This window comes from Gorilla gorilla, chromosome 8 (genome assembly GCF_029281585.2).
Source record: "Gorilla gorilla gorilla isolate KB3781 chromosome 8, NHGRI_mGorGor1-v2.1_pri, whole genome shotgun sequence".
In the NCBI taxonomy this organism is placed as follows: Eukaryota; Metazoa; Chordata; class Mammalia; order Primates; family Hominidae; genus Gorilla; species Gorilla gorilla.
The window spans coordinates 107,542,635-107,556,488 of record NC_073232.2 but is presented as its reverse complement, the minus strand read 5'-3'; the positions used below and the strand labels follow the sequence as shown (position 1 = coordinate 107,556,488).

Genomic DNA, 13,854 nt, shown 5'->3' with positions numbered 1-13,854 from the left:
GGTAGATAAGCTTTTTTTTTTAACATGGTATACGAATAATTTTGTTGCACTCTTTTTACATATTTTGAAAACACATTTCCCTGTCTCTTCATAGTCTTCATGGTTATTTTCATGCTGCATACTCTTCCCTCTTACGGCCATACCATATTTAGCCACTTTTCTGTTACTGGTTGATTCCAATTTTTTGTCATTATAAATAATGCAGCTATAAATATCTGTATACATACAGCATTTTTCTTTTTAAAAATTATGTCCTTGGAATTGTTGCCCAGAAAGTGGATGACTGGGTCAAAGCGCTGACTGTTTTATAGCTCTTGCTATGTAGAGCCAGACTACAACCGAGGACATTTAAAAACAAAGCAACTGAGGACTCAAGTCTCACGGACATTTTGCTAACACATTAGTGCACTATGTCTGTATAGACTATTGTACGGAATAAACACTTATTGACACCCACTGTGATTGAGGTCCATGCTAGCAGGGCACTTGGAATGAATGAAAGGCAGTCTCTACCCTCAGAAGCACAGAAGCTGTGACTTTTCAACCGTTTTCTCCTTCTAGGACAGAAAATATTCAAGATGGTTACACATCTAGGGACAGATTCAGAATTCGGTGATTCCTGCAAATTCTGCAGGGACTTGAAACACAGTCATGCTTTCTAATCAACAGAATCTTAAACAAAGAGAATGTATGTTTGGTGTTCATAAAGCAGGTGGCTGGTTACTGCCTATAACACCATTCTTTTTCTCAGGTTCAGGAAAGAATATCAGGATGCAAGAGGTTGAGAGGGATGTATAATCATATAACTCCACTTTCATTTCCTTTTTTTTTTTTTTTTTTAGACCGAGTTTCGCTCTTGTTGCCCAGGCTGGAGTGCAATGGCGCGATCTCGGCTCACCACAACCTCCACCTCCCGGGTTCAAGTGATTCTCCTGCCTCAGACTCCCGAGCAGCTGGGATTACAGGCAAGCGCCACCACACCCGGCTAATTTTTGGTATTTTCAGTAGAGATGGGTTTCTCTATGTTGGTCAGGTCTCGAACTCCAGACCTCAGGTGATCCGCCCACCTTGGCCTCCCAAAGTGTTGGGATTACAGGTGTGAGCCACCGTGCCCGGCCCTCCACTTTGATTTCTAAAAGCAAACAAACTATTCCCAAACATAGGCATTTGTGCTGTCACACAATTGGACAAGCAATATAATCTTTTTATGTGTAAATCTGTGCACAGGGCTCCTCAGTAGGTAGGCCAGGATCACAGGGAGACACAGCTGTGCAGGGAACAAACTCATTGAACATGGGCTCTATGCCAAGCACTGTGCTGGGGCCTGGGTACCAGGATGAATGGGTGCCAAGAAAACTGCGAAGAAACTGGGCCCAGAGAGGGTAAGTGGTCCTGAGGATGGCCAATGTGTTATATACATTAAGTACTATGTGCCAGGCACTATTCTAGGCACTGGGGCACAGCAGTGATCTAAACAGATAAAAACCCCTGTCCTTATGGAATTAATGCTTAAGAGTGGGGGTGGAACAAATAAATATACAAAATATAGAGAATGCCAGATGGTGATACATACAAAGGAAAAAAATAAGGCAGGGGAAGGTAATAGAGCATTCTAGAGAGGATATCTTCAATGATGCTCAGAGATGACCTCAGAAAATGACATTTGCATTTTTTTTATTTTTTAGTTTTTTGAGATAGGGTCTCACTCTGTCACCCAGGCTGGAGTACAGTTGCACGACCACAGCTCACTGCAGCCTTGACCTCTCCGGCTCAAGCCATCCTCCCGCCTCAGTCTCCCTAGAAGCTGGGACAGGCGTGCCCCACCAAACCCGGTTAATTTTTATTTTTTTAAATTTTTTTGTAGAGGCAGGGTCTTGCCGTGTTGCTGGGGCTGGTCTAGAATTCCTGGGCTCAACTGATCCTCCTGACTCAGCCTCCCAAAGTGTCGGGATTCCAGGCGTGAGCCACGTGTCCGGCCCCTAGAAAATGACAGAGAGTGGTGGGGATGTCTGGGAGAACAGCATTACAGACAGGGCCCTGAGGCAAGGCCCTGAGTTAGGAGCAAGGAGCACAGCCTGGCAGACTGGGGGGCAGGTGAGGAAAGGGCAGGAGGAGTTGGGGTCAGAGAGGGAGTTGGGGCCATTCTAGCGGTGGCCTTGTAGGCATTGTAAGGATCTGGGTTTTCACTGGTGGTGAGGTGGGGACGCCATGGACAGCATGAGAAATGGTCTGGTCCGGCGTGGAGAATGCACTCCACCGGGAGGGCGTCAGGGGGAGCCTGGCTAGGAAGCTGGTGGGAGGCTGGGAATCCAGGTCTCCGGACTCAGCTCTTTTTTTGCATTGACTTGGCCCTTGGCCCGCCCCAAACTTGAGGTTTGAACTGTTGAGGTCAGAACCTACCATGAACTCCAGCCTGGAGGAAAGATTTCTAGGAAGGCCTTGAAGTTCAGTTATAACCTGTGTGATGGTCTCATTAGCATTATAAAAGTTCCAGGATGGGGTTCTGTAGCACTGGGCCCGGGCAGTGGTCCAGATGCTGACGAGTGGTGTAGCCTCGGGCAAGTCTTCTCACCTACTGAGCAGACTCAGTTACTTCATCTGTAAAATGGGACTAAACGTCCCGGTTGCCTCAGCATCAAATGAGATCGTTCGAAAGCACCTTTTAAACATTATTACCGATTACAAAAAGCAAATGGGAAGTCGGAGCTGACCTCAGAGGGCTGACTTGGCACAGCACTTAAAATTTCTCGTTTTACAAAGCACGAGGCGCGAGTTTGTCTCGCTGTCGGGACCTGCTTCCCTCTCACCTAGCACCCGCCCCGGGCCCGAGAGCCGCGGTGCGGCCGTGCGTACAGGAGGGAGGGAGGCGGTGTGGGGTCCCGGGCAGAGCTGCTGAGAGCCCCGGCCCCGCATCTGACTCGCGCTCTCCCGGCGGGACTCCGGGCCGGGGGCCCCCAGGCCGGCGCGCAGGGCGGGGAGCGGCTGCGGGCGGGAGGACGGGCGGGGCGGCGGGCGGCGACGCGGCCTGGGCGGAGCCGCCCCCGCCCTGGCCCTCGCGGTTGCCCTGCCCCCGCCAGCCCCAGGCTCCCCGGGCCCGCGCCGCGCCGCGCCGCTCTTTCTCCGACAGCCGCCGGGGGTGCCCTGCAAGCTGTTCCGCGCGTCCTGCCCGTCTGTCCCCGCGGGTCGTCGCCCGCCACAGCCGCGCCATGACCACCCAGCAGATAGTCCTCCAGGGCCCGGGGCCGTGGGGCTTCCGCCTCGTGGGCGGCAAGGACTTCGAGCAGCCTCTCGCCATTTCCCGGGTAAGAGCAGCTGGGACGTGCGTGGAAGCGGGGCGCTATGGGAGGTGATATGCGGAGACTGGGGCCCCGCGGGCGCGGTCGGGGACGGAGTCGGAACCGCAGCCGGGCGCGTCCAGGTGCGCTGTTAGTTGAGCGCTCTCCGCGCGCCCGGGCCCCGCCGCTCCTCGCCGCCCCTTCGCGGAGGCTGCGCTCCCGGGCTGGCCGGCCCGCCGCGGGCGCGCTCCGTGTCCGCCAGAAAAAAAGAAGGCAGTTTTCGTTCTTTGGCCCCGGAAGCGCGGCGGGGCGGGTGTTAGTTCTTTGTCAACCAGCGAGGGGACGAGGGTCCCCGCAGATCCCGCGCGCTGGGAGATGGCACTTCTCCCTTCTTCCCAGATCGCAGTGCAGCCGAACGCAACAGGAAAGACCTGGAAAGTGAGGTGGGGTGGGTGGGAAGTTTACTGGGGTTGGGGGTAAGTGGGATTAACCTAAAAAAACAACCGAAACACGCTCTTTGGACTTGACCCACGGCAGAGGCTCGCCCCTCGAATGCCTTTTGGAGAATGTGCTGGATTCGGGAAATAAACACAACAAACAAACTCAAGTAAACCCTCTTGGTCATTCTTCTCCCCTCTGCAGAACGTGGCCCCGCCGTCATTCTTCCTAGCATTCCCAGATTATCTCTTTCCCCTCCCCGCACCAGCCCTTTTTTCTCAGGGCATGAGTAGATACTGCGATGGGGTGTCCACCTGGGGTGGGGTTGAGGTGCTTGAAATCTTAGAGGGGCTTCGGATCTTTAGAAGGACTCACGTTGAATCAGGGGCCACCAGAACCATTGCCCCCCTAATAAAGTGAAACCCCCAGGGAGACCCAGACTCAGTGTTCAGAGGTCTGGGCTTTGGCCATTTAATCTGGCCAAACACAGGTTGATGTCCCACTAAGAGATGTCACGTTCAGTGCTTGGGCACCAAGAAGAGACTCAGTAAGTACCTCGAATGAGGAAAGGGAGAAAAAGAAGTCCCCTTTCTCCCCACCCATGGCCACTCCTTGCCTGTAGGCGGCACATTCCATTCTTGGGCTCATCTGCCTGCTGAAGCTGCCCTTCAGCTTGTCTCCCAGACCTTCTAAACATCCTTCTTTTTTACTTGGGGTTGGGGGAAGGGTGGAGAAGAAAGGGAAATATCCTTATGGATCCTTTTGACTCAAGCTCCTGCGTCCAGCAGCTGAAGGAGTTTGGTGGGAGGTGCAGGAGAAGAATTGGTGGCCTCCTCTTGACTTGTCTGCCAGCCACAGTCCTACCCATGCTTCTTTCCCGGTTGGCCTGGCCCAGTGAGGAGGTCTTCTCTATCTCACCCCCCTAAAAGAGTAGGCGGGCCAGTTTTTGGGCCTTATCTTCCGCCTGTTTGCCTCGTCCCACAGAGACCTCTGATTATTCTCAAAGGTACACACTGCCTTTCCAGCCACCAGCCTAATTCCTCAAGCGCAGGAACTGTGCCTTCCCCAGAATCGTCCCCGAGCTTGGTAGCAGACCTGTACCTGGCCTGGCTGGGTAAATCCTTGCAGCCTTATTAATAAATGCTTGTCCAGGGAGGACATTGTGTCTGCACATTTCAACTCGCTTACCTCATAGTCCATTTGTCCCTGTTCTTTGTGTCTATAATTAACCTGTCAGCCCTCTCCACTTCTGATATTTATATATGACATGAAACCCTTTTTTAAGTAGTGGAGGACGTATTGGCAATCTGTTAAAAGGGCAGTTACTGCCTTTCACTTTAGCTGCTTTTAAAAGTCTTAATGCATGAGTGAATGATGGAATGGGGTGGAAAACACCACACTGTGAATTCATTGGTTTTTACCTTCATATATTCACTCATTTATTATTTATATTATTTATTTATGGCGTGTGCACGTGTTTAATGAGCACGTATCATATTCCAGAAACTGTGCAAACGCCTCAGAGATGAGAGGGCACAGCTCCATTCTCAAGGTGTTCATGGTCTAGTGAGGGAAGCTAATCTTTATAATGCCCTTGGCAGGTGCTTTAATGGAAAAGTGGAAGTGACTCAGAAGAGGTAACATTTTCATGCTGACAGTAATTTATTTGTTTCTCTTCAGCTCCTTATTAATACATGGAAAAATTGTGAGCCTGTTCACCTCATGGGAATGGGAAAGTCATTGTCATAAAGGGACCCTGGTGTGGCCATCTGAGATCTGGTGCTGGTCCAGTGTCTTCTTGCTTGAGCTGTACCTGGGGTGAATCTTCCACTGTCTGAGGCTACTTAAAAAAAAAACAAACCTCTGCAGTGGGGATAGCACCAGCCCTTGGCTGTGAGTTAAGGTATGTGAGAGTGCTCCGTAAATAGTGATAGTGAGGAAATGTGAGCACTGACAAAGAGCTGTACACACTTTCTGATTGGTAGGTATGCTACATTATTTATCATCCTGGGCAATTTGCTGGTATAGTTTTGTATATGATAGACTTTGAGTCTCCACACCAAAGCAAACCATAAAATTAGGCTGGGAGAGGAGTGCCTTTTATTTAAATAACCATGTTTGCTTTCTCTTGCATGAATTATTGTGGTATTGGCTCCAGTCTTTTGCTAAACTGCTAAAGCTTCTTAATATAATGCTAATCTTATGTACTTGCAATTTTTTTTTTTATTTTTTAACTTATTTTTTATTGTGGAATAAAAAATCATAAAATACAAATGCACAGCAAGTGATTATAAAGCAAGCATCTGTATAATCACTACCCAAGTCAAGAAATAGAATATTGCAGCACCCAAAAGTTCCCTAAATGTAATGCTATCCTGACCTATGGTAATCCCTTCCTTGCTTTTCTTCATAGTTTTACCACCTAAATTAGGTATCCCAAATACCATAGCTTAATTTTGCCTGTTTCTGAACAGACTCATACAGAACACGTGTGTGTGTCTGTGTGAACAGCTTCTTTAGCTTCTTAATGTTTTCATCTAGTATCGTTATCAACTTAAAATTTCAACCCAGGTTTCCAACTTTAAGTGGACATAGGCTAGCTTCTTTTACCCACATTCTCGTTTAGTGCTCTTGCCTTGTGTTCCCTGATGATCCAGCCACACATTTGCCACTGTTCTCTGATATTTTTTTCTGTCAGTTCCTGCTTCAAATCAACACTTGCCCATTTCCTTGAGGTATTTATTTAATTAAAAAAATTTTCCATGTTAATTTCTCATTCCCTGTAGTTACTTTCAAGGGAAGCCTTCAGAGAAATACCCAGGCCAACATTGCAACTCAGTTTATGTTGACTGTTTTTCTCTCCCAGCAACTGATAAAAGACAGGAAAGGGTGAGGCCAAGATCAAGGGATGCCCTTAGTTGGAGGAGTTGCTCATTTGTCTCTGGAGTCCTGGGGAACCCTTTGCTAAGAGCTGAGCGGTTTTGTGGCAAGTGCTTATGCTTTTTCTCAAGTATCCCAAGGGATGCTTAATAATGGTTACTGTGGCCAGAGGGTCATTTCTGATTTTTAAGAGTGGTATTTCCGGATTCAGATAGATTTTACATCATGTCGTAAAGATTGAAAGAGAAGGGTTTGTCTCTCAGATTATGAAAAGCAGGAAATGTCCAAAAAGGGTCATTATGTTTTAATGGCCATTGTGCTGCATGCCCTTGGTCTGTGAAATTGATACCTGGGAAATATTAGCGACTTCAGCTGCTCGCAGCTGACTTAAGGAGAGAGGGGGAAGAGGACAAACCAAAGAGAATGACATGTAAGTGAATGCCTGAGCCCATACTACATTATCACCCTCTGACCAGATAGTCTCGCCTCCCTAAACTCCTGATGCCAACCTTGCTGGTTTGTTTGAGGAGGCAAGAGGGAAGAACAATGGCTTTAGGGTATTGTAGCCAGGTAGATGACTGAGAGGAGAGTGTCATCTAAGCATCTGGGTCATATTCTCCTAGGCTGACCAGGACTGGGAAAAGCACCAAGGAATTGCTGTGTACTGGGATCAGGATAGGACTGGCACATTCTTAGGCCATGCCTTAACTCTTGCTCCACAGAGGAGAGGAAAGCTAGCATTCTTTGCCTTTTGCAAACAGAAAAGCTCAGGTGCTCACAGGTTAGGTAATTTGGTTGATTTACATAATTTCTCACTGGCTGACTTACTACTCAACTTCCTTGTAAAGGATAGGGTAGAGACTGGAGCAAAAGTGGTTGTGTCAGAAAACTAACTTTTAAAGGATTATTTCGCTTCCAGTAGGTCTCAGAGGAAAGCCTGGGGGAAGCTTCCAGGACTTTAATTGAGGGCCTGGTACAGTGTCCAGGGCAGGGACTCAAGCTGAGCTCTAGTCCGGAGCACGTTGGTGGGTGATCCTGGGAAAATCATATGTCTTCTCCTGGGTTCAGTTCCCTGTAAAGATAAAATAAAATAATATTCCCTGTAAAGATAAAATAATAAGCAAGCAAACCCAGAGGTTTTCATACCCTTTGAATATGAGAGCTACATTTTTTTTTTTTTTTTTTGGAGACAGGGTGTCGCTCTGTCGCCCAGGCTAGAGTTCAGTGGCATGATCTCGGCTCACTGCAACCTCCACCCCCTGGGTTCAAGTGATTCTTGTGCCTCAGCCTCCTGAGTAGCTGGGATCACAGGCATGAGCCACCACATGTGGCTAATTTTTGTATTTTTAGTAGAGATGGGGTTTCGCCATGTTGGCCAGGCTTGTCTCAAACTCCTGGCCTCAAGTGACCTGCCCACCTTAGCCTCCCAAAGTGCTGGGATTACAGGCATGAGCCAAGAGCCCACTTTTTTATTGTTAGAGTGTCGTAGTCTCTCATGGCATTAGTTGTACCTTCAATCATAAGTTGATTTAGAAAACACTATGAATTCAGGAATGTTTCAGATGTATTTGTCTTCTGTTAATCACAGCAGCATCCATTTACATTTGAAAGATTTGTGTGAGAAATATTTATTTGATCTGCTTGCAGTAATAACCATAGTTAAAACATATATAGGACTTTTAATATGCCAGGCACCATTCTAAGACCATAATATATTCAGTGATCTTCACACGTATTTTGTGAGGTAGGATTAAGATCCCCATTTTACAGATGAGGGAACTGAGGCATGGAGACTTTAAGTACACTGCCTGCATCATATAGCAGTGAGTGGTAGACCTGGAGTTTGGCTGGGGAGTCCGGCTTCCAAGCCTGTAGTCTTAATCTCTATGTCATAGTAATATATTAATAGCAGCTAACATTTTTTGAGTGCCTGCTCTGTGCTAAGTGTGCACTTACATTATCTTCTTCTGTATTCCCCACAACCCATGACAGAGGGACACAGAACACAAAGTCAGACAATTGCAGAGCTGGGAAGTGAAGCCAGGCAGACTCACTTCCAGGCCAGCTTTAACCACTATATTCTGCCTCCTAATAAGCCATAACTGTCAATATTTCATTGTTAACGGTGTTAACCCAGCACACAGCTCTGAAAAGTGCTAAGGGTGGTGCAGGCTTCAACATGAGGGATAAGACACTCCTGGGCTCCACACCCTGGAGCCTCTCATTCTCCTGAGGTTGGTTGGGGTGGCCCTCCAGTTGCCTTGTGGCCTCAGCTCAGAGCACCTCAGAAAGCAGCACCTCCCTTCCCTGTCCCTCCTGAAAAACTGAAAGTCATGGCACCACCTGGGAGAATTTACAGTCCAGTTATGAGGTTCTATGCCCACTTGGACAGTGAAGAACAAGAGCAGAGGAGTGGAAGGACTGGCTAGAGAAAGACGTGCTTGTGGGGGATAGGAGGGCATTTGGGAATGGTTCTTGTGGTAGATGAAGATGACCAGGCAGTGAACACTTCCACCTTGCGGTAGCCAAGCTAAGTCCAAAACCGAATATACCCATGAAACCTAAGACAAAAAAGGTAATTCCTGTATGGCTGTTAGCACCCTGTGTGATTATTGATACTCTTGTTAGCCACATCCTGGGCAAATTGGGCTGCTCATCCATGGCTGAGTTCTGTGGTGCACTTTCCCATATGTAGTACACTGTCTCCTTGGTAAATGCCATAAATACTAAAAATGATTTTCTGAAGAAAACAGCGGTCTTGTAGGAGGCCAGATTCCTTAGTGAACACTCAGGGACTAATTTTTATAGACACGACCATTCATATCAAGTAAGACAATAAGAACATAGATAGGACCTAGTTTAGATAAAGATATTGAAAATGCATACAGAGCCTGGGCTTGGTGGCTTATGTCTGTAATCCCAGCACTTTGGGAGGCCAAGGTGGGTGAATCACCTGAGGTCAGGAGTTTGAGGCCAGCTTGGCCAACATGGTGAAACCCTGTCTCTACTAAAAATTCAAAAATTAGCCAGGCGTAGTGGCAGGCACCTGTAGTCCCAGCTACTCAAGAGGCCGAGGCAGGAGAATTGCTCTAACTTGGGAGGCGGAGGTTGCAGTGAGTTGAAATCACGCCACTGCACTCCAGCCTGGGCAACAAGAGCGAAACTCCATCTAAAAAAAAAATGCATACAGATAGATTAAATATGGTTGATGCAGCAAATAGTTTGCACCCATTTCTTTAAAAAAAATATAAAAAATACTTATGCTTCTGAAGCTGAGCATACCCATACCATATAACCCAACAGTTCTCCTAGTTAAATAGTCAATAGAAACTGGGTCCACATGAGTGCTAAAGGACAAGTTTGAGAATTTTCCAAGCAACACTATTCATAATAGCCCCAAATTTGAAACGATTCACATGTCTAACAGCAATAGAATAGATACGTAGTGGGTGTAACTATATGATATAAAACGTCACAGCAACAAGAATGAAGAAATTACAACTATGCACAGTGACATGGAGGAGACACACACACAGACACACACACACACACTGAGAGAAAAAGGCCATACCTAAGAGTAAAGAGTAAATACTGTGTGATTCCAGTTACATAAAATTAGACAGAATTAATCTACAGTGTTAGCAGTCAGGATCATGGCAGACCTTTGCCAGAAGGTCAGTGACGGAAGGCAGGCACAGGGAGGTTTAGCAGTTCAGGTAATGTCCTCTTCTTTATCTCATGCTGTTTCCTTGGGTGTGCTCTGTATGTGAGAATTCAATCAGCTGTATCGTTACCATTTGTGCTGTATACATGTCATCGTTCAGTAAAGGTTACATAGAAGCCTGCGTAATTGTTTAAAAGATCGGACAATATAAACCTGCAGAAAGCATAAGGTAAAAGGCTTCCCCAGTCTTACTTTACAGAGGTAAACACAGTGAACAGCTGGCTGAAAACCTTTCCAGACTTTTTCCGTACACGTAGCATTTCTAAAACCAAATTACTGTATCTCAGTGAACTATTGGGACTTCATTGCTTTGTGCTTTCTGCCTTATTTTTACTGTAACAAATCAAGAATTAAAGACATCTTAATGTCAAGGGAAAAATACATTTTTGATATCTGCTAGATCTAGTTCAAACCTTATCTTGTCCATTTACTAGCTTGTATGTTCTTGGACAGGTTAACCCCTGAAAATTCAGTGTCCTCATTTGCAATGTGAGAATAATAGCGCTTGTCTTCAAAGGTTGTGGTGAGGATTAAGATGATATATAGAGAGAGCCTAGTGGTACTATTAAACTATTAAATATTAAAAATATTAATGGTAGCTACTATATATTGAGTGTTTATTACGTGCCAGGCATTGTTCTGAACTCTTTACAAATGCAGTCTCATTTAACCCTTCCAACAACCTGATGAGGTTGATGCATTATAAATTTCATTTGATAAATGAAGATACTGAGTCAGAGAAAGTAATTCCCTCAAGGTATAGTGAGTGTTTAGGCTTTGGGTTATGGGTGGTAGCTGTTGGAGCTATTTAAAAGCACGTAGGGTTCATAGGAGCTTGTTTGGAAACTTTTGAGGAACTCGACGACTTCTTGACGGAGTCTCGCTCTGTCGCCTGGGCTGGAGTGCAGTGGCATTATCTCGGCTCATTGCAACCTCCACCTCCTGGGTTCAAGTGATCCTCCCACCTCAGCCTCCCAAGTAGCTGGGATTACAAGCGTGCGCCATCACACCTGGCTAATTTTTGTATTTTTAGTAGAGATGGGGTTTCACCATGTTGGTGAACAGGCTGGCCTTGAACTCCTGACTTCAAGTGATCCGCCCATCTCGGCCTCCCAAAGTGCTGGGATTACCGGCATGAGCCACCACGCCTGGCCTCGATGACTTCTTAAGAATTTAGTCAGGGTATTCTATTTGGCTACCTGTTTTATTATATTCCTATCTGAGAAATGGTGGTCGGTCTTTCAGACTGAGAGAGCAGCACGTCTCTTTGAACTGTCACCCCTTAGCACTAATAACTTCTTTTTGCACCATGCATAGTGTGAAGCTGGATTAAGGTGCAACTTATCTACAAGCATCTACCCTATTTTATTGCCTCATTTCTCTGAGAAAATGGTTATAGACTAACCAAGAACATTTTAAAACAGTGTTATGTTTTCAGGTCACCCTGTGTAAATGCATACAGCTTCTGCAGCCATAATGTGGCTGTGAAGTCTGTGCCACAGCCTCGGCTGACAAACATACTGAGTCAGAAGATTCTAACTAAAGAGAGTTCAAATTCCACATCTAAATGGCATCCTACAGAGCTGGGTCCTGCTTTATCCCCAGTTTAGAATCTGTTAAATTTGTACCCAAATACCTTGACACAACTATTAAATCAGCGGAGATTATGCTTAAAGGCATGTAGCATTGAGATTGAACTTGAATCTCACATTTCTTTATCCCAGTTGTATATAATTATTACTATCATTATTTAGGCTGTCTCTTTCACTTACTTGCAGGCTTGTCTTAGGCTTGTCTTTCACTTACTTACACATTTACAATATTTAAAACACAAGAACACATATAAGATTTAACAAAAAATTGGAACATGGAAGAGGAAAGAGAGAGAAGTGCCAGGAACTTTAAATCAGTTGGTTCTGTGATTGCACACTACATTTAGCTGTGAGTTTTCTGGCCAAGGGAAAATAGGACCCACGTCGAGTTATTTAGATATCTTGTTTGGAGTTATTATACTTCTACTGGTTGGACGCAGTGGCTCATGCTTGTGAAACTAGCACTTTGGAAGGCCGAGGTGTGAGGATTGCTTGAGGCCAGGAGTTCAAGACCACCTTGGCCAACACAGTGAGACCCCATCTCTATTTTAAAAAAACAACAAAATTACTTATGCAATGCTTCATTTGCATAGCATTTTCAGGGGTGTTAACCAACATTACAGGGGCTGTATTTTTTTGTTTGTTTTTTGTTTGAGACAGCATCCTGCTCTGTTGCCCAAGCTGGAGTGTAGTGGTGCTATCATAGCTAACTGCAGCCTCCACTTCCTCCCAGTTTTAGCGATCCTTCCACCTCAGTCTCTTCGAGTAGCTGGGACTACATGCCTGGCTAATTTTTAATTTCTTGTTCAGACAGGGTCCCACTATGTTGCCCGGACTAGTTTCAAGATCCTGGGCTTAAGCAGTCTTCCTGCTGTGGCCTCCCAAAGTACTGGGATTATAGGCATGAGCCATCCCTGCCTGGCCTATTTTTTTTTTTTTTTTTAAGTCTGTTTTGGTAAGAGATAGAGAAATACTATTCTAATGGATATTCCTTTCAAGGGCTTTCTATGTATTTTATAGGAGTATAAGTTCTGCCCTTGAAGGTGTTTCTGGAGGAGCTGAGATTTTAGGGTCTAATTACTTTTTGTCTACCTGATGACTTTAACTTCATTCAGGGAGAGAGTTTAAGGGGAAAAGATAGTCATAGTCATCATCTCTCTTGGTGTTTCCAAACCTGATGAGCATTAACATTTTCTGGGAAGCTTTAAAAGGTATGGGTTCTTGGGTTTCACTGTATAGGCTGTCTTTGGTGGATCTGAGATGGGTTGTGGAGCTCTATCTATATTTTGAATCCCTGCCCCCATGGGATCTGATGACCAACCTGTTTGAAAACCATTGCCTCATCCTTGCAAATATCACAGTTGGCTGAGTATTGGTGAGTGGGGTTGATTTCTGGCCTGAGGTTTAGAGCCAACTCCAAGGGGCAAGGTTAACAACGTTCCATGAAGAGTCAGGAAATTGACCTGTAGTCCTGTCCACAAATAAACCTTCTGAATAGACACGGTTTTTCCCTCAAGAAAAAGAAAAAAATAAAACAAAGCAAAAACCTCTGCCTTAGAACCATTTAAACCATTTGACAAATATTTGGTTAAAACCCCCACCTCTGTCAAAAAGGCAACAGTACTGTTTATTATCCAGGCTGGAGTACTTCTGAGAATGAAATGGTGTGGTCTTGATAGTTAAGCTGTTTTGGGCAAATCAGGGCATTTGGTAATCCTAGTCATAAAGTATTTCTACATATAATCATGCTTTCCATAACTTTTAAACTGAGCCAGTGGTCACAAACTCATTTGTATCAAGGGGCTAGGAGGCAACACAAGAGTTTTTAATTTTTTTTTTTTTTTTTTGGAGATGGAATCTCACTCTGTTGCCCAGGCTGGAGTGCAGTGGGGTGATCTTGGCTCATTGCAACCTCTGCCTCCCCGGTTCAAGTGATTCTCCTGCC

The 13,854-nt window shown here is 45.7% G+C and overlaps 1 protein-coding gene across 1 annotated transcript in view; it reads left to right on the top strand.

The window, feature by feature from the left end:
* The first annotated feature begins 3,027 nt into the window (after positions 1 to 3,027).
* Positions 3,028 to 13,854, top strand: part of PDLIM1 (PDZ and LIM domain 1) — a 53,502-nt gene continuing 42,675 nt past the window's right edge. The window contains exon 1 of the mRNA XM_031015346.3: positions 3,028 to 3,302. Coding sequence (XP_030871206.1) covers positions 3,207 to 3,302 — 96 coding nt within the window. The 5' untranslated portion in view covers positions 3,028 to 3,206. The remainder of the gene's footprint in view (positions 3,303 to 13,854) is intronic.